Source organism: Lagopus muta, chromosome 19 (genome assembly GCF_023343835.1).
Source record: "Lagopus muta isolate bLagMut1 chromosome 19, bLagMut1 primary, whole genome shotgun sequence".
NCBI lineage: Eukaryota > Metazoa > Chordata > Aves > Galliformes > Phasianidae > Lagopus > Lagopus muta.
In genome coordinates, this window is record NC_064451.1 from 5,345,869 (window position 1) to 5,373,743 (window position 27,875).

General features: G+C 51.1%; 4 protein-coding genes across 6 annotated transcripts; 2 read left to right on the top strand and 2 right to left on the bottom strand.

Annotated features, from left to right (window-relative positions):
• The first annotated feature begins 20 nt into the window (after positions 1–20).
• TBC1D13 (TBC1 domain family member 13) lies at positions 21–10,897 on the top strand. Its single transcript, XM_048965991.1, has 12 exons — positions 21–126; positions 234–307; positions 450–490; positions 819–880; positions 1,121–1,220; positions 2,484–2,566; positions 2,722–2,881; positions 3,476–3,683; positions 4,406–4,569; positions 5,897–6,057; positions 6,290–6,347; positions 7,341–10,897. The coding sequence occupies exons 1-12, from the start codon at positions 104–106 to the stop codon at positions 7,404–7,406; spliced, it is 1,200 nt and encodes a 399-aa protein (XP_048821948.1). The 5' UTR covers positions 21–103; the 3' UTR covers positions 7,407–10,897.
• Positions 10,898–10,962: 65 nt separating this feature from the next.
• ENDOG (endonuclease G) lies at positions 10,963–13,254 on the top strand. Its single transcript, XM_048965994.1, has 3 exons — positions 10,963–11,556; positions 11,749–11,858; positions 12,562–13,254. Exons 1-3 carry the CDS (start codon positions 11,044–11,046, stop codon positions 12,845–12,847), a joined length of 909 nt encoding a protein of 302 aa, XP_048821951.1. The 5' UTR covers positions 10,963–11,043; the 3' UTR covers positions 12,848–13,254.
• Positions 13,255–13,378: 124 nt separating this feature from the next.
• On the bottom strand, positions 13,379–18,320 carry SPOUT1 (SPOUT domain containing methyltransferase 1). Its single transcript, XM_048965992.1, has 12 exons — positions 18,049–18,320; positions 17,932–17,974; positions 17,673–17,801; positions 17,424–17,583; positions 16,771–16,860; positions 16,427–16,476; positions 16,065–16,195; positions 15,580–15,652; positions 15,126–15,224; positions 14,398–14,500; positions 14,083–14,230; positions 13,379–13,897 (listed from the first exon to the last, which is right to left on the bottom strand). The coding sequence occupies exons 1-12, from the start codon at positions 18,088–18,090 to the stop codon at positions 13,805–13,807; spliced, it is 1,161 nt and encodes a 386-aa protein (XP_048821949.1). The 5' UTR covers positions 18,091–18,320; the 3' UTR covers positions 13,379–13,804.
• Positions 18,321–18,433: 113 nt separating this feature from the next.
• On the bottom strand, positions 18,434–27,648 carry KYAT1 (kynurenine aminotransferase 1). Of its 3 annotated transcripts, none has more exons than XM_048965982.1 (14): positions 27,535–27,648; positions 25,880–25,994; positions 23,920–23,978; positions 23,273–23,423; positions 22,502–22,651; positions 22,088–22,174; positions 21,845–21,973; positions 21,542–21,662; positions 20,812–20,888; positions 20,509–20,598; positions 20,241–20,427; positions 19,980–20,056; positions 19,548–19,634; positions 18,434–19,363 (listed from the first exon to the last, which is right to left on the bottom strand). In XM_048965982.1, exons 2-14 carry the CDS (start codon positions 25,961–25,963, stop codon positions 19,295–19,297), a joined length of 1,368 nt encoding a protein of 455 aa, XP_048821939.1. In that variant the 5' UTR covers positions 25,964–25,994; positions 27,535–27,648; the 3' UTR covers positions 18,434–19,294. The 3 variants fall into 3 exon arrangements, with proteins under 3 accessions (XP_048821939.1, XP_048821940.1, XP_048821942.1); XM_048965983.1 differs by lacking the exon at positions 27,535–27,648 and adding an exon at positions 26,075–26,154; XM_048965985.1 differs by lacking the exons at positions 25,880–25,994; positions 27,535–27,648 and adding an exon at positions 24,743–25,096.
• Positions 27,649–27,875: the final 227 nt, after the last annotated feature.

Consider the following 27,875-nt stretch of genomic DNA (forward strand, 5'->3'; position numbering starts at 1 on the left):
CGGAGGTGGGTGGGGCGAGAGGCGGGGGGGCGGGGCTTCGCACCCCCAGCGGGCGCGGCGTTTCCAGCCGGAGCGGTTGCGCGGCGCGCGGGGTCGGGCAGCCATGTCGCGGCTGCACCGGAGCAGGTGGGTGCGGGGCCGTGGCCAGGTGGGTGCGGGGCCGGGTGGGTGCGGAGCGGGAGCAGAGCGGAGCGCTGTCCGCCTGCTCGCTAACGGCCGCCGCTTCCCCGCAGGATCGCGGATTTCCAAGAGGTGCTCGGCGAACCCACGGTGGCTCTGGGCAAGCTTCGCGATCTCTGCTTCAGTGGTGAGTGGGACGGGGGGGTCCGGCGCGGCGCTCCGTGTGACCGCGGCCGCCCCTCCCGCTCCGATCCCCGAACTTCGGCGCGGCGGCCCCGCCGGGGCTGAGCCGTACCGGCAATGACGGCCGCGTCTCTGCTGTCCCGCAGGAATCCCGTTCGACGGAGGGCTGCGCTGCCTCTGCTGGAAGGTGCGTCTGGCGCTGCGTGCTGCCGCTCCGGCGGTGCTTTCGGGCGCATAACGGCTAAAAAAAAAAACAACAAAATAACGGTGCAGAACTTGGTAGCCGCTCCGAATCCGCGTCAGTTCGTGCAGTTCGTCGCTGCCGGGCTGCCCGGAGGTGGCCGTGTGTGCGCCGGCTCGGCGCTGCGTTGGGCTCTGGGCGCCGCGATGTGCCCGGCCGGCAAAGCGCTGAGCGATGTGCGGAGCGCCGCTGCCCCGCGTTGGCTCTGCTCGGCTCGGCCCGCAGGTTGGCACCGCGCTCCTCAGATCCTAACGTGTGTTTGTGTCCTGCGCAGATCCTGCTGAACTACCTCCCCTTAGAGAGGGCCCTATGGAGCTCTTTGCTGAAGAAGCAGAGGTGAGGATGGCTCCGCTTTCTCTTTTCGTTCTAATGGGATTCTGTGGAGGAGGGGAGCAGTGACTTCAATAATTAAGTACCTCTGTAAAAGGAATTGCTCTCGTGTGCTGTTCTTGGGGTCTGTGGATTTGAACTCAACAGAAAATGAAATGTAGGCTCAGTGGAGCGGTGCAGGGGTGTCTGTGTGAGCTCAGGCAGAGCGCTTACATTGATGTTATCTGCTTCGTTTCCCTCCTTAAGGGAGCTGTATTCCCAGTTCCTAAAAGAAATGATTATTCAGCCTGGGATCGCCAAAGCCAACCTCGGTGTCTCAAGGGAAGATGTGACCTTAGAGGATCATGTAAGTGCTGCTAACCTTTGCTTTGCAGGGCATTCCCTGTAGCTCTGAACCGTGGTTCTGTAGCCTGCATTCTTGTGCTGCTCTTGGCCCTGTGCTGGCAGGGGGGGCAGTTCCTGGGTGTCAGCCTTGTGCATGTGTCTGAGCAGCCTTTAGCTGCTGAGTTACTGGCAAAGCAATGGTAGCTGGGGATGGAGCTGTGTGCAGCTGCATGTGTGTCTTCCCTCCTGCTTTGGGGCTGTGCAGCCTGTGGGTCTGCTGGGGAAGAGCAGAGGGTTGTGAGAGGTCCCTTCAGCAAGGAGACACTCTCCAGGGATGCTGTATCTGTGGGTGGGCTGGGAACAGGCTGCTCGGAAAGGCAGGAGGGTGCAGCTGGACCACAGCAGAAGGCTGATTTATCTTCAGTTAGTTGATGAATGACTTCTTTAATTATTATTTATTGACTGTTTTTTGCATCGCTTTCTGCTCTGAAAACACTGCGAAGTTTGTGTCAAGGCAGGGGATGATATAACTGAAGATAAGGACCGTAAATGCTACAGCTGCTTCCAGGGCTTGTCCTGAATGTTGGTGTTCTGCTGGTGTGTGGTCATCTGTGTTGCTGTGATCCACCAGGGCTGTAAAACTATAATGTCTGTAACATTCTGTGCGTTGGCAGCTTACAGTGAGCTTTGGATCTCTTGGAATGTTCCTTTTATGGTGTTTTCTCCTGTCAGATGATTATTAACTTGTGCAGATCTTGATCTGGAGAAAAGAAAGCGCCCGTGGGAGAGGGGGAGCCAACTTTGTCATAATGGAAAACTGGTCAGATAGGGGACAGGTTGTTTGCATTATTAATGCATTTCCTTTTTGCTGGGTGTGCTGGATGTGCTTAATCAGCCTTCTCAGAGCTGAGATAACCCACGGTACTCATGTGTTGCCTTAACTCTTGGGCTGGGTGCAAAGACCACCTTTGTACAGGTGGGAACTGCAATAGAGAATCCTTAGGACAGGATGCTTGATTTGGGAACTAAGTCTTGAAGAAGGATATGAAAAGGGATTGGAAATGTTGGTTTCTAACTTCAGTGAATCTACACAGTCACTTATTTTGCAAGTTCTGATCTGCTTCCTACTACACTGTGTGCTGTCTGAAGAAACAGCACTAAGCACAGTGCCAGAAGGATTGGGCCCTGGGCTGGGCTGACAGCAGGAACGGTTCATCAGTGTGCATTTACTGTGGGCTGTGGTGCACGTGAAGGATGCTTGGTTTTGTCTTGTTTATTTCTCCAGCCCCTCAATCCAAACCCAGACAGCCGGTGGAATACTTACTTCAAGGATAACGAGGTGCTCCTCCAGATAGACAAAGACGTCAGGTGTGTATGGTGTAGTGACTCAGGTTTGTGAGCCTGAGTGCTTTGCTTAATACTTTGTACTTTGCAAATCGAGTTTAATATTCAACTGAGCTTTCTGTTTAGCACTGGGCACCTACTTCCTTCTTATGCTTGATTTCCTCCTGCATCCACCCTAGGAGGCTGTACCCTGACATGGCATTTTTCCAGCGCCCGACTGACTACCCCTGCCTTTTAATCCTGGACCCCCAAAATGAATTTGAGACGCTGCGTAAGCGGGTGGAGCAAACCACACTGAAGTCACAGACGGTGGCACGGAACCGCAGCGGGGTTACAAATGTGAGGTCTGGGTGTGGGCTGCCCCTGGGGCATGGCACGGTCCCTGATGGGGCTGCTGGTGGTTCTCGGGCTTTTTGTGTTTGTGTGGTGGAATTATGTGAATGCAGAAGCAGATACTGTGTATGTGGTGTCTAGACAGCTTTAGAGAACCAGCTGGCATGCCTAAGAGTTGGCAGGAGTCATAGGTATGTTTAATGGTAAGGGTTATTTTCTCCTGAGTTCCAGGAAGATGTGCTATGCCCGAGATGTCCCTTCCTGCATGGGAACAAAGCACTGAAGGGTTAATTTACTGAAGCTGAATTGATAGAGTCTTCCAGAGCTGGGTCTCCTCAAACTGTAATTGGGAAAGGAGCTGGGGAAGAGCTGAAACGTGTGATGTCTTTTGCCTCTTTGGGTGTTAGATGATAAGTGCTGCGCACTGGGTGCTGGGGAAGGTGGCTGGCTGCAGTCTGTCCCCTTTTCCTGCATTACAAAGAAGTGGCCCTGCTGTGTTTCCTTACTGCCTGGGATCAGGTGATGCAGTGGTTCAGGGGAACTGTCTGTTGCAGCACAGACTGCTTTGTTCATCAGCTCTAGTCTTGCCTTGCCCTTCAGGTGAGCTCCCCTCTTAAATCGTCTCCTAACTCTCTGGGTGAATACGAAGTTCTGCCCAATGGCTGCGAAGCTCACTGGGAAGTGGTGGAGCGAATCCTTTTCATCTATGCCAAGCTGAACCCCGGGATAGCCTACGTTCAGGGGATGAATGAAATAGTGGGGCCCCTTTACTACACCTTTGCTACAGATCCTAACAGCGAGTGGAAAGGTGAGAGGCTCTTTCGGATGCTGGGTAGGGGCTGTTGTGCTGCATGCTCTGTGTGAAGCAGTGTTTCAGGATGGAGACTCTAAGCAATTCAGTTTTGACTGATCAGGAAATAAACAAACGAACCCCCAAAGCCAACAAATGCAAAAGGGTTGTGCATTTCTGGGAGCACAGTAGACTGACAGAGACTGAACGGGCTGTGAGTGCTGAGGGCATCAGAAGTGGAGATTTGGGGGATTTTTTGTTTTGTATGAATCGAAGTTCTCTTCCTGATTGAAACCTGATATCCCCATACAAGTCCTTTATTGCTTCTTGTGCTAAAAATACGTCTGTGTGGGTTACAGTGGGGTTATTTTCTTTGCTCTGTTGCTTTGTTTGTTTCTATTTTGTGTGTGTGTTTGGTTTTTAATTAACAAGGACAACTGAAGGGGTGGGGTAAGAAGAAGAATGGACTGGGGGAGTTCTGCATTGCTCCCACTTCAAAGTTTTGGGGCTGCGTGCTCATGGCAGCAAGACTGGGTGATCTTCTGGGCCACAGATAACTGTCACAAAGTGTCACAACGACCTCAGTGTGCACACAGGGCCTGCACTGCAGCTGCTCTGTACACAGCCAAAGTCTTGTGAGATGCACTACAGCAATGAGGTTATCAGCCCAGAGCAGCTTTGTGCCTCCGACAGCAATGCTTTCTCTGTGCTTCCATTCACTTCCTCCTTTAATTCCCCAGAACACGCTGAAGCTGACACGTTTTTCTGCTTTACCAACCTAATGGCTGAAATTCGGGACAACTTCATTAAGAGCTTGGATGATTCTCAGTGTGGTATAACCTACAAAATGGAGAAGGTCTATTCCACCCTGAAGGAAAAGGATGTGGAGCTGTATTTGAAGCTGGTGAGGAGCTGGGTGTTCCTCTTAGTCGTGGTTGGAATGTGGGGGAGGGAGCATTCAAATGTCAGCCAACTTTGTTCAGCTGTTCCTGGACTTGAATAGAGAGGTTGAGGAGCTGTGGGAAGGCCTTTAGCAGCAGGACATAGGGGCTGTCTTATCTGTAAGCTGAAACAAGCTCTCCTTGGAGTAAGGCTGGAGTGAGCTGATCAGCAAAGCTTTCCTCCCCTGTGTGAGTGCAAACTGTAGCTGTTGTGAGGCTGCCAGCTGTGACTTGGCCACCAGCCCTGGTCACCTGGATTCAAGCTGGAGATGGAAACACAAGCTTTGCTGTAAAGTTCCTTTGAATTTGTCATCAAAAACATCAACAAATCTCCCTGCAGAAGCAAGCAGAAAAGCTGCAAAATCCTGCTCACATAATTCTCTCATTTTCCTTCCATTGGGGATCTCAGGGTGCTGTGGATTGCTGTGGATTTTGTAGGATATCAGGCAGCAAACCCCTGTAGGTCTTGTAGTCTGCTTGATGTGGAAGTCCAAGGTGAATCTGGAAGGGGAAGCTGTCCTTGTTACTGCAGCCTTCACCAGATTGTTTGGAGGTGTTTTGCATTTAGAAAAGGTGAAATATGTTCAGTAATCCAAAAGGTGATCTGTCAGCACAGTGACACAACCCACAGCGTTGGCTGAAGGCTGATTTAAGGGGGGAGAAAATAAATGACTTACTGTTTGGCTGGCAGGAAATGGCCTTGGCCATGCAGCAACCAATCTTCAGGAATGTCATCAGGATCCTGAGCTTTTTTTGACCGTGCTTAAAGTTTCAGTCTCTTGGATTTGATAGTTTAAAAAAAAAGAAAAAGAAAGGTACAGTGCTTGCAGTGTCTTACTGACCGTCAGTGTGAACTCTGTCCCATCTTTTGTTTCTTTCTGGGGATGGTAAAGCTTTGATAAATTCTGGAAAGGAGAGGAAATCCTGAAAAAACAGCGCCTTTGCTGGAGGGGGAGGGCTGCAGCTTTGCAGATAAAGTGGTGTTCAGATGGGAAGTTAAAATTGCTCTGCAAGTTTAACTGAAATAACACACAGTGCCTTTAGGAAGAAAAGCTTCCTTTACTCCTGTCTTAGAGGAGTGTTTTCTGTCTTTGTAGACGTGGAACGTGGTTGATTTGAAGATCTTTCTCAATCACAAAAATGTGAAAGCTCTCATAGGAGGAGGTGGATTTGCTGATGTTCCAGCATGGCTTGGCAGCATAGAGCTGTTTCAGGGTGGAAATGGGGAGGGAATCGAGGGCTGCATCTCTTATGTGGGTATTCATTTTTTGTCTGGTGCATGTCTGACAGCAAGAGCAGAACATCAAACCCCAGTTCTTTGCCTTTCGCTGGCTGACGCTGCTCTTGTCCCAAGAGTTCCTGCTGCCAGATGTCATCCGTATCTGGGACTCCCTCTTTGCTGACGATAAGCGCTTCGATTTTCTGCTCCTCGTGTGTTGTGCCATGTTGACGTAAGTATGGCAATGGCCACTGTGCTCTTTTCTTCCTCTCCTTTAATGAGACCCATAGGTCTAGGAACCTTCTATGGGTGTGTGTTATTGCATCTGACGAATAGGTCACAGTCATTTGTCACAGTGGTAAGTGGAAGTGTTCTCAGAAGGCTCTGTAAGGCACGTCGTAGCCCATTTTTTGAAGTTCCTCTGTAAAGAGTCAAAAGTAACTGGAGTAATTGCCATCTTTCAGACTAATCCGGGATCAGCTGCTGGAAGGAGACTTCACTCTCAACATGAGGCTGCTACAGGTAAGGATTAAATATTGCAGGCATGGGTTGCAGTGTAAAGAATCTTGAGATTGTACTGTGAGAGGGGATTGCGGTATGGGCATGTCTTGCTGAGGTGAGGTACCAGGTTTCTGATGGCTGTGTGCCGTCAGAAAATCTTAATGTTGGTCATGCAGCATGCTCATTACTGGGAGTATAAACCTTTGCATGCTGTGATCCCCACCACTGCAGGGAAACTGAGCTCACTTGAGATGAACGGCTGCTTTAACTTCCTTGGTGGTGGTGTCTCTGCTCCCTGTGCCATTAACTGGGCTTTCATTTTCACATGCACAATGTGACTGCATGCTCTCTGTTCCATCTTCCTAGCACTGTAGGGTTTCTTCTCCTTCCTCCCCTTTCCAGGTACTTCAATAGCAAGGGGCTCAGCGGTGTTCCTTCTGCAGTCTTCTGCTGGCAGGGCACAGTGCTGCTGTCTGGAGCCCAGCACTACTATTGACACACAGCCTTTTGCTCATGCACCCTTCCAGGCTTACAGACATTGTTCTAAACTACTGGCTTATAACATTCCTTGGTTTGCACAAAAAAAAAAAAAAAAAAAAAAAGGCATTTTCCATCAAAGCTTTGAAACACACAGTGTTAAACTTGTTGGGCAGAGGCTTTTGTTTAGCTCTGAGAACCATGGGAGCCCAAGGTTGGAAACACTGCACTGAACAGCAGGATATCTCTGACTCTGCCAGTTCCTGCTTCAGACTGTATGGGGTGCTGGCTTTGATAAGGCCCTCTGGCATGAAGATCTTGTGCAGTCAGCTGGCCTGCTACCATTGGAGGATAAGTGAATAGAAGCTTCTTGAAGGGCACTGGGGCTTGATCAGTTACAGAACAGGAAGCTGTTAAGGGAGTAACTGAACGTAACGGTGTTCTAATGCTAACAATGCTGTTGTCAAGGTCTGCCCTGTTTAGGTGGAGCGATGTCAAATGCTAAGTTGGCACTTACACTTCATTTCTTTACTGTAGGATTATCCTATATCTGATGTTCACCTGATTTTGAAGAAGGCCAAGGAACTTCAGGATTCCAAATAGTCCATGAGGCTGACTAAAGGTGTTGGAGAAACTGTAAGGCAGAGGATCTTAGGAGGTGGGCCTGTGCAGAGCATTAAAACTCCTAGGGATCTCTGCAGGACTTCAGGTTTTGCATTTGGGCTACTGGCCACCTTGAAGACTTCCTTCTCCTCTATTTATTAGGTCAAGAACTGATTACTTCCCTATCTGCTTGGGCCCTGCACTCCAGATTTTTCAACTCTCGAATGCCTCTGTGCTGCCAAAAGCAGTTCTTTGTATCTTTTTTTTATGACTTTACGTGGAGAAAGAAACCATCTATCTGCATATCCCTCAAGGGGTGGATTCCTTCTGCATCATGAAAGTAGCTCACGTGGAGTTACTTCTGATGGGGAAGGGACAGTGTGGATCTGGTAGATTTTGGTGGGTGAGTATAGAAGGATCTTTCTCCTGTGAACAGAATGTATCCCAAGGAAGTCACACGTTCTGCCATTCAAGTAGCTTCTGGATTCTTCTCCCTCTTATCTGCATTTAGCTGTCCCTGAGGTGTGCAAAAAAAGAAGGTTGTGTCAGCTTCTGGTGCGTGTCATCTGACATCCAGCAGTTTGGACCCCTTCTCATGACAAAGACCTTGAGAACCATGATGGGAAGACGTGATAACAGCTGGCAGCTTTGTGCACTGAAACTGCCTGCGTCGCCTTACCATACAGGTCTCCTCGAAAGAAGACTGTGGTGGTTTTCATCTGTGAGTGGAGTGTAGTTTGAAGCCTTATTACACTAAGCCTTAGAGCAGGAGTTCGTTGCTGCAGGGAGGCTGGGACCTCAGGCTGCTTTCCTTGCTCGAACTGGAGCATATCTAGCTGCAATCAGGATTCTGAAACACAAGAAATGAGCATCTAGTTGCATGAAGACAGCTCTACGTAAGGACTTACACAGGCATAGCGCTGGGGTTTCCTGCCTCAGTGGCTTGCATAGGATATTACCCTGCAAAAGCTCTGGTCACTGTAACCTTGATATTGTCTAATAGCTCTTCTTGCCAGGAACAGACGCATTACGGGTGTGACCTACAAGAAAAAGTCCTTTTATTGTGTAATCCAGTGGGCATACAAGCATTTCAGTCATAAGCTGACTCCTGGGGGTAATCCATGTTTCTGTGCACCAGTGCTACTGGATAACAGTTGTGAGTTGGACACTTGTCCCTCCTGAGGGGGAAACCGCTGCATTTCAGTACAGTGCTACAGACTCAGGTGGGCACTGAGCAAGACAGACTGTGGGAAGAACTGTTAACCTGCAGTAGTGTCAAGCTGATCAGAAACCATAAGCCTCGAAGAGAGAAACTGCCAGCACTCAGGTGCTCAGGTTGTGCAGAAGCTCTTGAGTGAACACTAATCCACAATGCTTTATCTTTCTGTGCTGTGCTGGCTCATCTCTGTGTAGCTGTTCAGCACTGCAGTTTTCAGTATTTATGGGTATTGATTTGTTAAAGGTCAGTCATCTGCTTTAGCTGCTGATGGCCTCAGTGTCCCTAAGGAGAGGGGTGTTGTGTTGTCAGCCTTCAGCTGTTCTACCTGTGTTACTTCCTTCAGGGAAGGCTGCCTCCTTGCAGGCTGCTGTCACTTTATAAGGCTGGAGAGGAGGATGGGTTGGTGCACGTTCCTCTCTTCCTGTTAGCAATCCCAAGCAAAGTCTGCCTCTATGGAAGGTGCTGGAGTGATGCTGGTGCAGCCAGTGTCACTGCAGTGATGGAACATGAACAACTGAAAGCTTAAAACGTCTAATTAGTTCCTGTGGCTAACAGCATCTCCCTCTGCTGCGATCCCTATAGGGTAGAGTTTTCCTCCAAGAAAAATGAAAGGGATGGATGAGGACAGCAGTGTGATGGAGCATGCTGCCTGCTCTAGCCACTGTGTGGGTGTTCTGCCTTCTGTCACTGAGCAGTTCTGGCTGTTGGGTGCCTTGCACTGGAGGCCATTTGTCAGACCACACGCGTGGAACCAGAGGGTCTGACCCTTAGCAGGGGTTATTTCCTCCGAAACACTTTTTCTCCCAAAGTAATGCTGTAGCTCTCATAGTTCCATGCACAGTCTCCTCATGCTGTCCCCCTGTAGAAGTGCTTCCTTTGTGTTTTCTCTCTACTAGGTGGGCATCAGTGGGGGAACAACCACAATTCTTCTTATAATGACCTGAGAAGGCAGTGGGTGAACGGGGATCAAAACAGTTTTGTTTTCAGCGTTCTGTGCAGGCCCTGTGTTTGGCCCCTGCAGGAGAACCCCAGCACATGGATGGATGCTCCTGCAGCAACAGCTGCCTCCTCCTTTCGATGTGTCACAGGGCTTATATTGTGTTGTTCTCTTTAGGGGTGGTGATGGGGAGCGCTTCTAAGAAGATTTTGCAGTGGGGTGAGAGCTTTGGCTGCTGGAAGGGTTTTGTGGGACACATTCTGCAGCTTTATCCAGGTAGGCCTGTGGCTGCTCAACCGGTTAATTGGAGTTCTCTGAGGAGAACTTATAACAACTTTGATGCAGCAAAGGGCTTTGAAGGAGATGCTCTACTTTGCAATGATGTTTGTTCTTCTGAGACTTATTTGTTTCTTTAAGAGCAAAGACAGATTTTCTGGAGGGGAGAAAAAGTCCTGTCACCAGCTTTTAAATCTTGTTAGTTTCTATGTCTTCATTCCTCAAAAGCTGTTGGTGACAATTATTTTACTTTTCTTTTTTTGAGCTCAGAAAGCATTAACTGGCTTGTGGTCATTCCTTGCTAATGTGGCCAAGCAGCTCCTGCTTCTTCACCCTGCAGATATTTCCAACTCTGATTTGCTCTGGGCTGCTGTTTTCCCATTACTGTAGCCTGGACATCTGGAAGTTTGGCTTTTGTGAGAAGGTAGAAGGGAAAGGAGATGGAGTCCGTGATGATGGTCACACAGAGCGCTGATTCTGAGTTCTGTAACCCAACAGAGTTGCTCACCCTTTGGCAGTGAGTGGGATGAAGGCCAGAAGTTGGTTTGTGGATCCTGTGGGAAAGCAGAGGCTGTTTTCCCCCATGAGTGTCAGTGATTGCATTGCACCGCTTGGTGTGTTCTTCCTTTTCCAGAAGGTGAGGAGCACACTCAGCGGTACATCAGTATAACACTTTATTTTTGCTTTTGTTTTTACCTTGGCTGGAAAGAATTACCAGAACGGGGTCAAGAAAGAACACTTCCTCACTCTAAAACTACTTTTATGCTTCTTTTTAAACACTATTTTTATAACGCTCCCTACAGCGCAGCAGGCAGCTGCATGCAGGCATCCCGCAGTGCCCGGCCGTGCTCGGGTTGAAGCGCAGGGCACAGGGCTGTCACTGCGGCGCGTTCGGGGCCGAGCTGGGCCGGCTCCATCGCCCCGTGGCTGCAGCAGTCACGTTAACTTCTGCTCTTTCCTTTTGTACTTTATCCTGTTGAACCCCTTACGAGACCCTCCGCGTCTCTCATTTAATGCTGTTCTCGAGTTGTCCAAATAAAATGGTTTCTTTGCACACTGCTTCGGGCTCTGCTTCTGTAGGCATGGCGGTGCGTGGAGCCCTTTAAGGGGCGATGCTCTGTGCCGGAAGAGAGCAGCTGTGCAGCAGGAAGCGGCTGTGCGCTCGTTGCCCGGGGCTCGCTGTGCTCCAGGCTGTGCTCAGAGCCATGCTGCTGGGCCGCTGGCTGCTGCCCGGGGCCTCCCTGGCTCTGGGCGCAGGGCTGGGCGCAGCTCTGACCGCCCGCTGGCAGCGCGGTGCTGGGGGCACGGAGGTGGCGGAAGGGCTGCTGGGCCGCCTGCCCGTGGTGCCGGTGGTGGCGGCGGCGGCCGCAGGACCTCCGGTCCCCACAGAGCCGGCGCGGACCGAGCTGACCAAGTACGGCCTGCCCGGATTGGCGCAGCTGCGGAGTCGCGAGTCCTACGTGCTGTGCTACGACCCGCGGAGCCGCAGCGCGCTCTGGGTCGTTGAGCAGCTCAACCGGGAGACGCTGAGCGGAAGCTCTGACCGCACCGCCTGCGACTTCCAGGAGGACGATTCGGTGCACGAATATCACCGAGCCACCAACGCCGACTACAGAGGCAGCGGCTTTGACCGCGGCCACCTGGCTGCTGCCGCCAACCACAAGTGGAGCCAGAAGGCCATGCGGGACACCTTCTACCTCAGCAACGTGGCTCCCCAGGTGTGCTCTGCAGCACGCGTTGCTCACAACGCTTGTGTGGCACTTATGGGTTCTGTGCCTACGTGTGTCAGAGTGGGGGTGAGCTCTGCTCACAGTGCCCTGAGCGCTCCGGGAATGTTACAGATGTGTTGGAATGGGAACTCTGAGCAGTAAGGAAATGCTGTGGTGACTTTGCTGTCTTTGTGTTTTTAGGTGCCTCACTTAAACCAAAACGCCTGGAATAACCTTGAGAAATATAGCAGAAGCTTGGCAAGGAACAACAAGAACGTCTATGTCTGCACGGGACCTCTTTACCTGCCCAGGTAAACATGAGGAGCCAGGTGGGATCGCAATGAGGATGTGTTGTGCTGGGAAGGTAAAACAACCTTCCAGCAACCCAGACCCCAGGTGAGACCTGGTGAGACCCCCAGGTGGGACCAGCAGCCTGCAGGGTTTCTGCAGAAGGGTGTTTTCTTAGCATTGGGATTATTTTCTATGTTTCTTATTCAGTCAATTATTTGGGGAGTGCAAAGGGTGGATTTCCTGAGATGCAAACTAACCCAGTCACTTTGGTTTGCACTTTTTAGTCATGAGCAGTATTGGATTAGTAGAGTATTAAATTAACAGATTAAACTGCACACCTCCTCCCTGCAGAATAGAACTCCTAGATTTCATTTCATGGACTGTTTGTCCACTTAGAGCATGATGTTATCTGCAGTGATATTTATGTAGGAGCGTGAAGAGCAGTTTGACAAGCTGAGTTCTCTGAACAGCCTTTTCTTACCTCTTAATGTAAGAGAGATGGTGAGGAAGGGGTCTGGGAGGAGTAGACCCCATGTAAGCTCACCTTCCCCATATCCCCCAGCCTCAGCTACAGCAGTATTTGTTACATCTGCCCTACAGAAATAGGGCTGCTCTGTGTCACTCCGTGGTGGGGGCTTGCACAGGGATGGAGGGGACGAGCTGAGGGGGGGTGGAAGGTGGCACCAGTGTAGGAGGTAACGTTGGACGTTGCTCTTGGTGCAGGATGGAGGCTGATGGGAAGATGTATGTCAAGTACCAGGTGATTGGGAAGAACCACGTGGCCGTCCCCACCCATTTCTTCAAGGTGCTCATCCTGGAAAAGGAGAGTGGAGAAATTGAATTGCGCTCCTATGTGATGCCCAACAGCCCTGTGGATGAGAAAATCCCACTTGAACGGTTCCTGGTTCCCATTGAGAGCATTGAGCGAGCTTCAGGGCTCCTGTTTGTCCCAAACATCTTGAAGAGAACAAGCAGTTTGAAAGCCATCACAGCTGGAAACAAGCATTGAACTCTGACCAACCAAATCCAGGTAGCAGTGGCAGTCCACAGAATATTTCCCTGTGCATTTTCAAGTGTGACAAATAAGAGAGCAGTGTTTCTCTCAACCCCTTCCCCAGTTTCATGTAACGGTGAAACACACAGTGAAGCGTGTCCCAAGGACAGGCTGTACGGAAGGCTTCAGAGTTCTTGTCAGGTCCTTGTGCTCTGCACTTTGCCCCTAGGCTGCAGTACTGTGGGTGTTACTGTCATTGATCCCTTTGTGCGTGGCTCATTATGACACAAAGGGATGTTAATTTTTGTACTTAGGGGGGAGATTGGAGCAACACAGGTGCAGTGAGAGGAAAGAAAGGTTCATGCATTTCTGCTTATAATTTTCATAAAATGGTTTTAGCAGTAAAGCTTTGAAAACACAAAGGATTGATCGTTTTCTTATCTGCTCTCACCAAAGTCTGAACGTCCTTCCCCCTTCCTGCTGAGATAAAGGCAGCAGCTCCAGCCCTTCCTGCCCTTGGGAAGGATGAAGCCTTTGAGTTGAGGGGGAGCTGGAGTCAGACTGTGTGACGGAACACGCGCTTGACACAAGGATTAAATTACTACTTTTGAACCTTGAGGGCCACATTGCTGCAGGGGCACTCAGAATGCAAGCTACCTGGATGCTGACTGCTCACCTTCAACACAAAACGCTCACATGTGGACTTTCGAGGAAGTGGAGGTTTGGTACTGTTTTATTCTCTACCCAAGACATCTGAATTGCTGACAGTCAAGTTTGCTGACCAGCTTTTGGCTGGATGTTGCAGCAGAATGGTCCAGAGATGCTGGAGACTTGGTTGAGCAGCGGTGCTGGCTTTACTTACTTTGTATCTTCAGCTTCCCGAAGCCTGGCCCTGCTGGGTTCCTGGAGTGATTCACTGTGTTTGAATAGCAACAGGCTACTCCCTGAGGCAGTCCGAAGTGGAGGACAGGGTCAGTGGTTTTCTTTTTCTGAGCTGTCAATGGGAGTCTTCACAGCCTCATCAATGTGAGGTCTCAGTGCCGACAGAGAGATCAGCAATGCTTCCTGGAACAGACCAGAGAGCAGTCAGAACTGCCGCCCTCAATTGCCTGCTGGGCAAGCCAGTGACTCTTGGCTGAGGCACTGCTGTGGGGAACAACACTGTGGTTGGCTGTGTGTTCCTTCCAGGGACAGAAATGTTCTGTGCACACAGGCACTGCACCTCCAGTGCCATCAGCCCCCTGCCTTACCTCTGTTCGGATGGTTCGGCTGCCTTGGCTGGGACAGGTGTTCAGGTAGAAGTCAAACAAGACGCTCGGGTCAGTGACCTCCAGGTTTGGGTCTGCATCGACCCCAGCTTCCAAGCCCTGAAGACCTCCAAATACGACAAGAATGTGCCTATGGGAGAGCATAGGGACAGAGTGAGAGGGGAGAATGGCTCTTACCCTCACACCAGTGCAGATGTTTCAAGATTTACATAGGGGAGCATCTCGTGTGCCTTGAACCTTAAAGCAGATTAAGAATTGGCTTTGTATAAACACTTCTTTTTCCACTTGGATACAGACCTAAAGGAGGGGAGGGTGACCTGGTCCACAGAGTTACCCCGCTCTGAGGTCCCAATAGAGAGATCGTAGCCTTCCTTGAATGGGCATTCTGAAAAGACAGCACCTGGCAAACACACACAAAATGTGGTTATCATAGTGGTGCTCTCACCCATGCTGCCTTCTGAGCAGCTCAGACACTTCACAGGTGAGTGGTAGCAGCAGAAATGATTGCTTTCCAGTGCCACTGTGCACCTTCTAAATGAAGAATGAGCCCTTTCCCTGCTTAATTCCCTTGCTGCAGGAGTCTCCTGGCACTCAACTGCAGCACCTCAAAGCTCAGCAGGTACCAAGAGCCATTCCTTGATGAATGGCTTATGATTTCCCTTCTATCAGAAGACAGTGGAAAAGGATTTTGCAGGGCTCTTGAGCTCTGATGTCACTGTAGGCGTTGATGTGGACAAGTGGGAGGTAGCACAGAAATGGAGATGGAGGTAACCAGCTCTTGTCTGCGTTGCCACAACGCGGATGTTTAGAGCTGTGGTAATGTGGAGGTAGAGGGCAGAGTACTGGAGGATGAATGGGGAAACTCACGCTTGTAGTTTTAGCCCTCAGATTTGAGCTACATGAGACAGAACAAGAACTTTAAGCAGCAGAAGTGTACCCAGTAGGCCTGAGATTGGTGTGGAAGCCCAGGTGGGATTAAGATCCTTCCGCACAGTAAAAAACAAAGAAACCCTCTGGGCACTTACTGAGGCAGGAGGCAAGGCGGACGCTGTAACCCCAGTACAAACCAGACACCGTGCGAGGGTGCTGTGAGGACACCACAGTGCCCTTCCGTACTTTAGTTTCTGAAAGGGAAGCAAAGAGATGAACAGCCCCAATAATCACCTGATAAGAGCTGAATTTCACCAGCCACATCCTGAGGTTTCTCCTGTGTTAAGGCACCGTTCTGTTGCACAGCCAAGAGCCACTCTTGTGGTGCCTTCTGGAAAGTGAGCATGCTTGGACTACTTATCGTTGATCAAAGAGCTGACATTTCTTCCCAATAAACTAGGAACTATGGGGAGGGTGTTACTAAATTGTACGTGTAGTAAAAAGAACACAGTGGAGTATCCTCAAACATTAATGATCTGAAGGCTGTCACACAGAAGGACCAACTGCAGCAGGAGTCGAGTTCACAGTCGCTAATGGAGCAGTAATCACCTGGATTCTGAGGTTCCTGCAGGCGCACGGTGACGCGCAGACCGGGCTTCAGCTGTTTGTCAATCTGTACCTCCTGCAGAGACAGACATCAGCAGTGTTAGGGCAGCCTGGAGGTACTGAGGAAGGTTGGCAGGAGAAAGGGTGGGGACTGTTCTGGCCTAGAGCTGGAATGAGGAGCTCTGCAATCAGGGTCTGTGCTGAGCGAGTTCACAGCGGTTGGGTCATCAGCCTGAGACTTATTTTGCTGCTCAGAGGTTCAAACCCAGCACAAAGCAGTAACATGCTGGAATGTCAGAACTTGGGAAGCCATGAACAACCCATAACAGCCATGAACAAGACAGCAAGAGCATTAAATCCATCCCAGCCTGCTATGAAGCAGGATGCTCAAAAATCCAGCAATACTTGTAACCCACTGTGCCTGTTTCAAACATGACAGAGTGCCAGGGTAAGCTGTTTTGGGATCTGCAGGTTGCACGCTGCCATACCTTCTTCATCCCACAGTTGACAAATGAGCCTCTGCCTGGCTTACTTGGCCGGTCCAACACCACACCTTCTCGGTACTCTGAATCCTCATCCACCCGCATGTGGTGAGGGCTGTCCAGTGGGTTGAGGAGCCCTGGAACAGCACACAGGAAAGCAACAACTAAGGACAGAAGATGGACTATGGATAAATGTAAGTACAGCTGCTCTGCTACCTCCTCCCTCTCTTCTCCAGTGGAGCACAGCATCTCACTTGTGCTATGTGGTGGGGAAAAGACTTTAAGTTCTGTGCATTCCATGCTAAATGAGAGCCAGAGCTCACGGAGGGGGAGTCAACAGATTGAGACAGAGAGAATTCAATCATTACCTGCAAATTGCAGATCCCCATGTTTTGGAAAAAATGATTTCCTCAAGTACCTGTTATTAGAGAAGGTTCAAATATAAAAATTGTCAGTCCTAGCTTTGTACTAATTCCAAAGGAATCAAGAACAGAGAAAACCATGCCTAGCTCCCCTAAGTCCCCCCTGTTTTTTCAGTTAAACTGAACCACCCTTGAAGCAATTAGATCCTGTGTTCCTACAAATCATGCTACACACACAGAATTTAGCTCCTGCTCCCAAAGCCTCCAGCACAAGAGATGCATGCAAATCACCAGTTGCTATCATTTCAGTTCCACTGATAAGATGCACAATCTGACCACAGTGGACTTACTGAGGGCACTCCAAGTACTGCAGGATCCGAGCCAGCTGCACACAAGCCTTGCCTCTCTTCCCAATTCCTTCAAATTCCCCTTCCACGCTCCTGAAAGAGAGAGAACAGTCTGACCTCAGTACAAGACTGCACAGCCCCAAAGGGTCAGGTCTCCAGAAGACTAAGCCCTTCTCTTAATGTAAGAATAGCAGCTCTCTCACCCTCTAAAGAACTAAATGGGCCACCTTAGAAAAGGGCTGCTCCAGAAGTAGAGATATTAACAAGTTCTATCTGGAACTCTCCAAGTCAAAGATCTTATTTGGGTTTTTTTGTTGTTGTCATTTTTAACCTTTATGTATCTGTTTTGTTTGTTTTTTTAATACAACCTGGCAGTTGGATTCTACAGCATTGCAGTGCTTTCCAATGAACACAGTTCAGATGAGAAGCTGAAGGAACAGGTGCCATTCCTTTAAAGCATCTCCATCATCCCTGTGTCCCAGCTTCCAGCACAGGTAAATGACCATCTTTGCCCAGACGGCCCTGTGATCCCCTGTGATCCTGGTGTCAGGAGCACTTGCTTGGGGTACAGACATTTCTTTCCCAATCTCAGCTAAAAAAAGACTGAAGGAACACAGACGAGAAGCTTCCTGCAGACCAAAACAGCTCATCCTTACTTGGCATCTTCTCCATGCTCGTCGAACACCACGATCTCATCCACGCAGAAGATGGCACACGCTCGAGCGATCTGCCCGGCCAGATACGTCCGCAGCTCCAGCGACTGCGCGTTGTTCAGGATGGAGCCCGGCAGGGCCACGCTCAGCGTGTAGTGCCGCCCTGGGGGCAGAGGGCGGTCAGCAGGGTTCACACCGGCTGTGCGCGGCACCCACGGACCGTTTCCACCTCAGCCAGCCCAGCGCCTGCACCTTTGTCCTCCTGCTGTTGCTGCTGCTGTTCCTCCTCCTTCGCCTGTTTCTCTGCCACCTCCCGCACCCGCTGCTTTTCCAGCTTCTTCAGCAGGTTCAGCTCCTTCCATTTCTTCTTCTCTGCTTTCCCTGGCACGGACACGAAGCCCCTCCGCTTAACGGCCGGGCCGGGAGCGTTCAGGGCAGGCAGCACCGGACCCCGCCGAGCCCCCCCATAGCTCCGCTCCCCTCCTCGACCGCGAGGGGCCCTCGGCCTTACTCTCCTGCTTCCAGCGCCGCCAGTTCACCTTCCTGTCCTCAACCTGCGGGCACAGCAGCCGTTACCCCCGCGTTCCCCTCGTGGAGCCGTAACCACAGCAACCGCCCCGCGCCCCACCTGCACGCCTTTGGGCCGCTTCGCCGCGCCGCCGTCCGCCATCTTCTCCCACGCGTTCCTTGGCCACGCCCCTGCGTGGCTGTGATTGGTCCGCGGACGCCGATTCCCGGCTAAGATAGGCTGGAGCCAGTGTCACGTGAACCAATGGCTGGACAGACGACGGCGCATTGGCGGTGTTAAGTCCTCCGCGCGGCCTGGCGAGTTAAGCAGGGTGCGCTGCGCTGGAGGGTGGGTGGGTGATTGCAGGACGCTGCTGAGCTGCATCCCAACGCTGAAGCCCTGCAGCGCTGCTGCTGTGGGACGTGGTGCAGATGTTACCCAGGGAACGGGTGGCAGCTCTCTGGGAGATCTGCGTCAGCCCCATAATTACAGACACATTTACTCGTCAATTAATTCAACTTTAGTAATTTAACAGTCACAAATATTTATCTCATGTTGCACAATGACTCCAGTGCAATTTTTGATCACAACCTATGCTTTTATCCAGCTTGAAATGAAGAATGATGCAAGAACCACCTGCTGCAATGCTGCTCCCGTTGTCCCACCAGCCCTGGCTCTCCTTCCCTGCTGCATGCACCCATCAAGAGGCTGCAGTTCTGCTTTGCAGCCCAGGGGATGCTGCCAGGCATCAACTATGTGCAATGTGTGGGTGCACAGGGAAGGCTGGCTGTAGCAAAGCTCCATTTAATGACCTATTTCCTGAGGGCAGACGGTTACTGTGTTCACCTTCCCAAAGTCAAAGGGAATATTGCTAATTTTTGGAAACATCAGCTCTCTGGGTTTACAGCTTTCAGGACTGTGTGAATCAGCTTGCTGAGGGAGCAGTGACCCCACACAGTCTCCTGAAGAAAGTGAGTGCTGCTGGGGATGCTGCCCTGCAGTGCACCCAGCGTAGCCCTGCAGGTAGGTCCTGAAATGCTTTTTCAGAATTTGGTGGTGGAAGAGATACCAAGAGCCATCCTTACTCTTGTGTTTTGCTGGACACATCTCAGAACTGATGAGCAAAGTCTTTAAGCGTGAAGGCAAAATGCCAAATGGCGGCAGTGCATATGGAGGCTCACTGCTTGCAATTGTTTCACAGTGAAAGCTGTGTCCCCCAGACCTGGGCCTGGCAGACCTCATAGCCACTTGTCTGACAGAAAATGAGGTTGAAAGCACAAAAATCAGGATGTAGCAAAGTTTGTAGCCAAGTAAAGGAAGAGGAAGAAGTGCAGCCATGGAGAGCCTGGTTCCCTCTGCAGTGTCTTCAGGGAGCAGTTTTCTCCAGTTTCCATTTTTGCAGTATGTCATCTGCTGCCTTCAGTGTGGCATCCTCCTAAATAAACACCAGGGGTTCAGTTTGTGAGCTCCAGCCAGGTCCCCCCTCACTACATTTGTTGTTTGTACAAAAAAAAACCCAAACAATTCTTGTCCTGTGTTTCATGTAATGCAAGCACAGCCAAACCTGAGGGGTGTGGGCTGGCCATGCCCAGCTGTGATGCCCTGGCCATGTGTCTCACCTTGGCGAAGCAGAACCGGATGAAACTGTTGTAGTTGTCCTTGTGGGCCTCACAGTAGAATGCCGAGAGTGGGATGGCTGCCAGTCCCTGGGGAGGGGACGATGTAGAGTTATGTAACTGCCATGGGCAGGGGGCAAAGCTGTGATCTGTTGTTCATGAGTCTCATAGACAGGCTCATAGATGCCCTTGGTGCTCTGCTCAGGCTGACAAAGTTGAAACCTGACAGACCCCAAATGTCCCTCAGCCTTGGGCTGCAGGACACACACATGGGATGGGAGAGCCCCAGCCCTGCCAGGCACCATGGCCGTGACCCTAAAACCAAGCCTGGATGAGGACATTGCCAACTGATGCTATTGCTGCTGCTACAGGCTCCTTGTGAGGGCACAAACCCACCCACAGTCACCACAGTGAAAAAGGAGCAGACAAATTTACCTTGTTCTTGACCATCCACTTTGCAAATCGGGAGTCGTAGGGCTCATCGGAGCTGGGGACATCAGGGACTTCGGATTCTGCAGGAGGAGCAGCACAGAGGCTGTGGCTGGGTGCCCCACCCCAAACCCACAGCCTCTGGGAGCTCAAATGTGTGGTCCCTTCCCTCTTTGGATGGTGTTTGTGCAGGTTCCTGTCCCTAGTAGTGGTACCAGGCTGAGCTGACCCCTTGCTCTGCCCTCCCCAAGCAACACCAGAACTCACTGAACTCGGAGATATCTGCCACCAAGAAGTAGGTGCCCTCAGGGATGATGGGTTTCATCCCCACCGCAACCAAGCTCTGGACCAGCTGGTCTCTCTTTTGCTGCAGTTCCCTGGGCAGTTGGACAAAGTAGCTGTCTGGTTTCCCATAGTGTTCAAGCTCCCTCTGGAAACCTTGAGCCACAGCATCCTGTGAAGGGAGAGGAAGCAGTGGGAAGATGGCCAAGGCTGGTTCGGGGGCTGTGGGGCTGGCTGCAAGGAGCTGCCTTACCTGTGCAGCTGTAGCACAGTGGTACACTGAGTTCTGGTGCACGGTACGCAGGTGCTGCAGCAGCCGGTTGGATCCCACAGTCCAACCCACCTATGGCCAGGAGAGGAGGAGGAAGGTGGTAAGATTAGGTGCCTCCTCAAGCTTTGGTAACACTTTCCAGACAGGGCTGTTGTAAAGTATTGGTATTTTGAGGAACTGAGGCTCAAAGTTAAGTGTGCAATTGTCCTCAGTGCTGTGCCCAGTGTGACCTAGAGCAAAGGGACAGGGATGGGGAGGCAATGAGGTGTTGCATGGGGAACTTACCTTCCAGCCAGTGACACTGAAGGTTTTTCCAGCACTCCCAATGATCACTGTGCGGTCCCACATCCCTGGCAAACTGGCTGGCAATAAAGCAAGAGAAATGCTGATGGCTCTGCCATGCTGATGTCTGAGCTATGCTAATGACATGACATGGCTCTTTTCCCACCAGAACCAAGATGGTCTCTTTGGGCCATGATGGCATCTTTCCCCTGGGTGGGCACCAAGGCACACCCTGAGACAGATTTCTCAACAGCATGTCTACATAACCAACTGATTTTATACCCATATACCAGTCCTGAGGGTTCCCAGAGGTGCCAATATTACTTCCCTGCAACAGGGTAATTGCATGTTACAGAGACAGAAAGAAGAGACCTCTGAAATCATGCTGAAATGGATGTCCCAAAACTAGAGGCACCCAGAAAACTGGCTTTACACTTTAGGGGATAAAATCCAGTTTCACGGAAGCCAAAAGGCTCTTTTCTCCAGATCTCATGTTGTGAAGCCACAACTCAGTGGTTCTAGATGTCAAGGCTCCATAACAAATCCTTGGTGTGGTGGCTGAAATTGAAATACAGCTCTAATGGGAGGTGGGCCTGCTAGAGCTGTACATGCAAGCAGCCTTTACAATTGCCAGGGGCCCCAGTTATATTCCCAGTTCCTTTCCTGGATGGAGCTGCCCAAAGATGTTGTACCCACAGGAGAAGCCCAGGATCAGCCCCGCTGTTCTCCATACCGATGCGGATGTGCTCCTTCCCGTCGTACACCAGCCACTCGTACACTTCATCGCTGATGCAAAGGGCGTCATGCTTCACACACAGATCTGCAATGAGCTCCAGCTCCCCTCGGCTGAACACCTGCAGCAGGCAGGGAGCGGAGCTGAGATGCAGCACGAGCAGCTCTGAGCACACAGTAGCCAACAGAACCCTCTTCTTGTGTATCAGGAAGGTGGAGTTGCTGCTGCACCTCAGATGGGACTGGCTGAGCTGGAGCAGCCCAATGCTCTCTCAGGGCTGTCCCCATAAGCCAGAGGCATTACCTTGCCCAGCGGGTTGTTGGGTGAGTTCAGGACGATGGCTTTTGTCTGCTCACTGAATTTAGAAGCCAGTTCGGCCGGGTCCAGCTGCCAATCTGCACTTGACATCAATTTTCCTTCTTTTGGAGCTTTCTAGAGAGAATAGAGGAGAATCTCAGCTTGCTTTGCTGCTTCTGCTCTCCACTCACTGCTCACCATGATACAACTCCTATTCCCTCCTCAGTGGCACTGCTCTGACCCACTCACCGGTCTCAGCGAGATGTACACAGGTGTCCCACCAGCCATTTTCACCATTGGCTCATAGCAGTCAAAAAAGGGCTCAATGATTATCACCTGGAAGAGATGTGGAATGTCAGCACCTTCCTGGCCCTGCTCAGATCTTAATCCCCCAATTATTGCAATATGGAGAACATGCATTACCAATGGGCAGTGAATTGGGAAGAACATCACTTGGGGCAAAAGAATTATTTTGCCTTACACAGAAATGAGTCTGTGCCCTGCTGTGATTTTCCCTTTAGAAGCTCAGATAGAGAAGTGCGGATAAAACCTTTCTGGCTCTGCAAATGGGCTAAAAAAAACAGGCTGCAGCTGCCAGCAGATCTAGAAAGAGTTCTCCCAGGGAAAGGCTGCTCATATGACAAGCCCAGTTCCCAGGGTTACCTCATCGCCTTCATCAATGAAAGCCTGGAAGCAGCAGTAAAGGGCCTGGTATGCCCCCACAGTCACCATCACATTGGTCATAGGATCCAGGTCTCGACCAAGCAGCTTCCCAAAAAGCTGGGCTAGGATTTTCACCAGTGGTGGATGGCCCTGTGGGGTGAGAGGAACAGGTGGGAAGTGACTGGTAGAAGCCTTCTGAAAGAGGAATGAGCCCTCAGATGGGGCTGGGTAGTCAAGTGCCCTGGGTCTGGTTTCACTACCACGATGGTTGCACCTCACATACTCAGGTGCTTTGTGCCATGGGAGGCAATTTAGCAATAAATCCTGTGTCTCCTGGTCCTTCACATCAGCCAGTGTGTCCCTGAAGCAGAGCGGGGACATGTTTCCTTCCTGAAACAATTCTCTCCTTTTTCCCTTGCAAGGTACCCCAGCTATTGCCAGCTCTGTCAATTGCAGGTGACAGAAATCCCTCTTAAATAAGAGCAGCTTCTCCTTGCCCAGCCAGCACTGTCAGAGGAGCATTTCAGAAACTAGTAACTACCACCCTGACCTCTGCAATGGCAAAGCAGGATTCTGGAAAGAAGACAGAGGCAAAGCTGGAAGGTATTACAAGAAGGGGATGTTTGTTAATGCAGATCTGGGTCACTTCCACCTGCCCACCACAGCAGCTGGGGGTACCCAGCCCACGTGCCCAGCCAAGATACGTGTTGCCCATGGCCCATCTGATGGGCAGGGCTCGCGGTACCGCCGAGCTGGAGGCTGTCCACGCACGAAGGCACGGGTGTACTGGTGCAGCATGTGCTTCTCCCCGCTGACGGCTCTGCTGAATGCCTCCTTCAAAAACTCTGGTGGGGGGAAGTCAGGGAAGCCCTGGCCCAGGTTCACCGTGGAGTACGTGGTAGCCAGTTTTACAAATTCCACCCTAGAGAGATGGGAAAAAGAGAACAGTAAGCATTTACAGAGGGTCTGGGCAGCCTGGGGCAGCTTGGTGGCACTGGCTCTGCTTGTTGGCGTCTCACTGGCAGGAAGCGAGGTGGGTGCCTCCATGGCAAGGCTGTTTTCTGGCCCATCCTCACTGTTGCCCCAAGCACAGGGCATTTCAGACCTGTATTAATTATAGCAGAGCCAGGTACTATCTCACTGGGAATGGTTTTAATCCTTTTGAAGGAGACAACACCAATTCTGAACTGACCAGAGGTATTCAAGCTGCAAAAATTTGCATTCAGACATCATGAAAGGTCTGCAAAGGTAAGGCTGGCTGGGCTCAGTGCCCACCTCGCACACAGCATCTCATCAGTGCTTTGTAGCTTGAAGCTGGGTGCAGCACAGCTTTGAGCAAAGCCCATTACATTAGGCTGCCTAAAGCCACAAGAACCACCAGGGTAAAGCAGGAACTGCCCAGTAGCAGCTTAACTCACCAGATATTCTTATCAACTCCCTCCAGCCTCCGGGCTTGCACTGGCCTTGACATTTTTGCCTGCAAAGAGTGAGAAAGAGAGCTTGGAGCTTTCAGTGGCAGTGGGGCCACGAGAGAAAGGGATGTGCCCTCCTGGAAGGGTTGCCTTCATATTTGTGCCCTCCCACCTCTGCTCACCCAGCAGGTACCCTCACTGGGGTACTAGCGATGTTTTGTACCTTGTTTCCAGCTGGAATAAAGCATGGAGTCAAATAAGCTCAGCCAGGGTCTAACAGCCAGGCCAATAACCCTGAACCTCAGAGTTTTTCTATGAATAGTGTCTGTTTTCCCCCATCATAAGAATCTCTTTGCCAGGCCCTCAGGCCTTTTGGTGTCTAATATCCATGTGCCTCATGGCTATGGGGCTAGAAGGGGAAAGCGTGCAGAGCAAAAGCCTCTTTCCAGCTGGATAAGCATGGCAGGAGAAGTCTGCTGTCCTTGATGGGGGATTTATCACAAGGATGATGAAAAGCAGCAGAGGCAGAATTTAATAACTCAGCAGCACAGGAGAAAAGGCAACCAGACAGGGAGGGGACTGGAAACTGGAGACAAATTATGCTTAATGCACCAAGAAAAGCCAGCATGAGGACATGAGCAGTGCATCTGCAAAGCATTGAGCCAAGAAAATTATCTTTCCCACAGCAAGTAAAATGCATTTAAACACAGACAAGTAAGGCACGTGAGAACAGCCAAGATGTGAGACGTGGAGCTAGGATGTGCAGGAAGAGGATCTGTCAGGATGATGGGGGGATATAGGATCTCCCCTGCAGTAACTCCCCACTTACCTGCTTGCTGCTGCCCTTCCTGCAAAGTTGCCCCAGCCTTTGAGAAGCGCCCCAAGAACGTTTCTTTGAGGACTTTACAATCCTTGAGGATTCGTTACATAACCCAGCCTTCGTTGGGGATTTGGGCAAATTAATGCAAGGAGCTCTGTGTTTCAGAGGGCAGTGAATGGACTCTGTGCTCCCCCGTGGGCCAGGCAGGTGGCCAAGGGCGATCAGGAATCGCTGCCTTCCTGGGTATAGGGGAGTCCTATGCCTCTCCCCTATTCCCTTTCTTTGCTACACAAGCTCATGAGCACTGCAGTCAGCAAGACCTGTGCCTCAACTGTTTTTGGTGGGAGTAAGAGGATTTGTGGCTTAGAAAGTAAAAGATAGTTGAGGGTTAAAAATTAACAGCTCCAGTGCTGTATTTTTTATGGTGGGGCTGCTGCTGGCCACAGGTCAGACACTGGCAAGAGTGATGGGGTCAGCAGGAATAAGGTGCTGTAAGTCTAGAAATTGCCAGTTTGGAGGAAAGGCTCACATCCTTTCAGAAATGGAAATGGCAAAGTTTCTTCCCTTGATGCCTCCTTGTCCCATCCCCAGCCTGCGTGATGCTGCCCTGCATGGCTGCCCATTGTGCTGGAGAGCAACACAGGCCATGCAGCCCTCACATCCATCTCAGCCTGTTCTGCTCCTCAAACTGACAGTGATCCTCCAGTTGCAATTTGCCCAGCAGCTAGGCAGGACAGTGGTTTGCAGAATGAGCAGCTGAAGCCATGCTCTGACCTCCAACACTGTCTCCCCACTGCATGTTGTTCTCTTGCTCTGCAAGTTTCTTTGTCCAGGAGGATGCTGATATTTCATTTCCAAAATATTTTGCAACCCAAGAGGCTTTAAGTAGAAAATGCCTTCAGGTGAGGCAATCCCACAAACAATGAGCTTTTTTCCTTATAAAGTGTATTCTCATGCTTGTGAGGCATTCCCTGCAAACACGCGACTTGGAAATAACTGGCTACAGAGGAGATCACAGCAGTGTGACTTCTCCTGACATGCTCTATCTACTGCCACTGCCATGGCTTACTCCCTGGCTCCACAAGATGCAGCCTGAGCCAAGGACTGGGCTGCAGGCCAGAAGCAGCCATGCTGGGCATTCAGTACCTCGCTGCAGTACGAGCTATATCCAGCGCTGCAATTCCTCTCCAGTAAGAAGTGACGCAGAAACGGTCCTGCTCTCCTGAGCATGCCACAGCTCCTGCAGTCTCACAGCACAGACCTGCATTGGCCCCAAACACAAAGCAAAGGGATGAGAAAATCACTCCCTGACTGCAGGCACAAAGCAAAGGCTCTGTGTACCTGGGACACAGCGCTAATCCAGACCCAAGGCTGAGTTTTGCACTCCGGGTAGTAAATGCAGCCCAGAGGCTGTGTGTGTTGTCACTGCAATGTCAGTTAGGGCTGAGACTGCCCTTTGTGCCTGCAACACACAGGAGGGCAGGGTCACAAGAAAAAGCACAGCTTCTGCTCCTCTCCCTCATTTTCATGCTCTCCTCTGCACTGGGGTACAGACACCAGCAAGAAGGCATCCCTTGGGAACAGGGTTTCCAACACTACATTCCCATCTGTTTGCTTTGATCCCTGCTGCCACCAGCCTCTGCCTTCCTCCCCCAGCACCTTTACCTTCCTTGCTGGGGCTGTGGCTTGGCCATGCTGCTCAGACACTGCCCATTGGGGCTTTCAAGGGAAACAAGGGCCTTAGATATGCTTATGGATTTGGGTGTCTAGGTTTTCTTTAATTAATTTCTCAAATTAATTTCTGTGCTTAAAACAGACCATTCTTTCACTTCAAGCCCCCTCAGCATTGCTGAAGCACATGGTATTAAAGCTAAAGTAACACCTCCTTGTTAGATGCTTTAGATAAAAGGGGTGAGTCTGGAGGATGCATGCATTTTTATTTTCACCAGCTACAGGTTAATTTATCCTGCCACAAAAAAATAATAATAATAAAAAACACACCAGATTTGAAGCTGGCCAGCCCACAGATAAAGAACTGCTGGATGCACTGCCCATCGTGCAGGACGTGAGACCTCTCTGCATTGTATGTTACCTTTAACACAAATACAAAGCAGCTGCCAGCCAGTTTAACATCTCTTTGCCCAGCTGGGAAAAAACAGCATGACTTACAGAAAACAAGGGGCATAGCACATTGTTGGGGCTGTGCAATACCTGCCTTGTTCCTGTGCAGAGGACAGGAGCTGGGACAGGTGGTGTGAAAGGAACTAATCCTGCAGTTGACAAAATGGAGGCATTAAAAAGGGCTTTACTGGGTTGCACCGACCCGCAGAGTGTGCCTGGCTGCTGTGCTTGAGGCTCCTGCAAGGAGCTGGAGGCAGCGCTGGGAGCTCTGGGGTTGGGGAAAGGGACTCTGCTTCCCCTCCCCAGCCCCGAGCAGTGTTTTGAAAGTGGGGTCAGTCACTGGAGAGCCAAAAAGCCTGGGGAAAGCTCAGGGATCCTCTCTCCTCGTTGGGTTTTCAGGCGGTGCTGTAGCTGTGCTCCCTGCAAAGAGCCAGCAAAGCAGGACGGGGCACAGCTAAAAGGTCACTGCAGGGACCCGTCACTCCTGCGGTCTCCTCCACCCCAGTGCTGCCCAGGCACTGCCAGGCTGCACCTGGAGGGCTCTGGGGGGCACAGGACCCCAGCAGCCACCACAGCACGGGGCACAATGGGAGCGCAGGGTGGATGCAGAAGCAGCGGCCAGAGAGGGCACACGCGTTGGCCCCTCAGCAGGGGCAGCAGAGGGGGCAAAACCGACTTACGTCAAGCTGGGCCACGCTGCATTACACTGCATTAGTCCGGCCCCGGTGCCCGGGCTGAACTTGCATGCATGCCGGTTTCTCCGTGGACCCGAAATGCTTCATCTGCTGCTGGGACTTCCTGGGAGGAGTCTGCGAGGCTGCAGGCAGCAGTTGGGCTGCGATGCGCCAATGGGGGGACTGTGCAGGGAAAAGGAGGTCTGGGGTTCATCGAAGGATAATCACCCAGGCTAAAGCTAGGCCCTGCAGCTGTGTGTGGCTGTGTGTGGTCTCTGAGACAGACCCTAGCCTCGGATGAGGCAGCAGCAGGGACACAGGAGCTGCATTCTCTATCAGTTCTGTGA